General features: G+C 41.8%; 1 protein-coding gene across 1 annotated transcript in view; it reads left to right on the top strand.

Moving 5' to 3' along the window:
- LOC137983008 (interferon alpha-inducible protein 27-like protein 2A) overlaps positions 1–516 on the top strand; it is an 8,199-nt gene extending 7,683 nt beyond the window's left edge. Inside the window, exon 2 of the mRNA XM_068830167.1 lies at positions 1–516. This exon is cut by the window's left edge and continues 13 nt beyond it. Within this exon, the coding sequence (XP_068686268.1) occupies positions 1–334 (334 nt within the window). The 3' untranslated portion in view covers positions 335–516.
- The last annotated feature ends 486 nt before the right edge of the window (positions 517–1,002 follow it).

The raw sequence follows: 1,002 nt of genomic DNA, 5'->3' as shown, positions 1-1,002 counted from the left end.
AAATGGCAACGAATGGTGTTGGAGCGATTATGCAGTTGCCATAGTGGTTGGGGCGGGGGCTGTGGCTGCGGCTCCTGTGGTACTTTCCGCTGCAGGATTCGGTGCTGCTGGAGTGGCCGCAGGCTCAATGGCTGCTGGGGCTCAGTCCGCATTCTACGGGGGAGCAGTTGCATCGGGTAGTACGTTTGCCGCGCTTCAGAGTGCTGGCGCAGCTGGGATTGGCACAATAGGAAATGCTGTAATTGCAGCTTCGGCTGGTACAGCAGCTGGATACGCCAAGAACAAGTTGTCACCTTGCATCGAGGGATCAAAGAATTCATGCAACGAGGAGTAATTCGTCACTTTTTTGGGCACCATTAAGAGTTAGTATTTTTGGCACTTTTATCTATGGGTAGGAAGAAAGTTAGAAAGCAATTGTAGCCCCTTCTACCAGCTAAAGTTGTAATCAAATTGATTTTTTTCTTGTCTAAGAAAAATATTTGTTTGAATTAAAGTCATGTATTGTTCAATACGGGATTCATTATTGTTCTCTTGTCATCTTCAGTATTCAGTAATAAAAACGTATTGAATTGTATTGTATTGCCGCAGTTTTAATATCGTGTCACGCAAAGGCTTAGAAATTCAACCTTGCTTTATCACAAGACAAGACGAAAAACCCGGGTCTTTCTGCAAGTACCGGCAAGCATTGTGTTTTTGGTCGCTGGGATTAGTCTTTATTTGGAGTTGTTTTGTTTTCTGTCTTTTGTTTCTTTTGTTTTCCGTAATTTCTGCTCCGGTACTCGAAGAAGCTGCCGAAAACCCTATCAAACTGAAAATTTGTGAAACGATAAATCTTCAGCAGTTCTAATAACTATCTAAACTAAAATCTCAAAAGGATTAATGATTTCTTTTTTTTTTAATTTTGATGTCATCACGTGAAAACCAAGAATAGAGCTGAGACAAAAGACTATTCTTGGTCGCCAAGCCCAAGACCACATAACTGCCGATAATTCTCATTGGCTA

Source organism: Montipora foliosa, chromosome 13 (assembly GCF_036669935.1).
Source record: "Montipora foliosa isolate CH-2021 chromosome 13, ASM3666993v2, whole genome shotgun sequence".
NCBI lineage: Eukaryota > Metazoa > Cnidaria > Anthozoa > Scleractinia > Acroporidae > Montipora > Montipora foliosa.
Note: the sequence above shows the minus strand (reverse complement) of the source record. Positions and strands in the feature narration are given on the sequence as shown.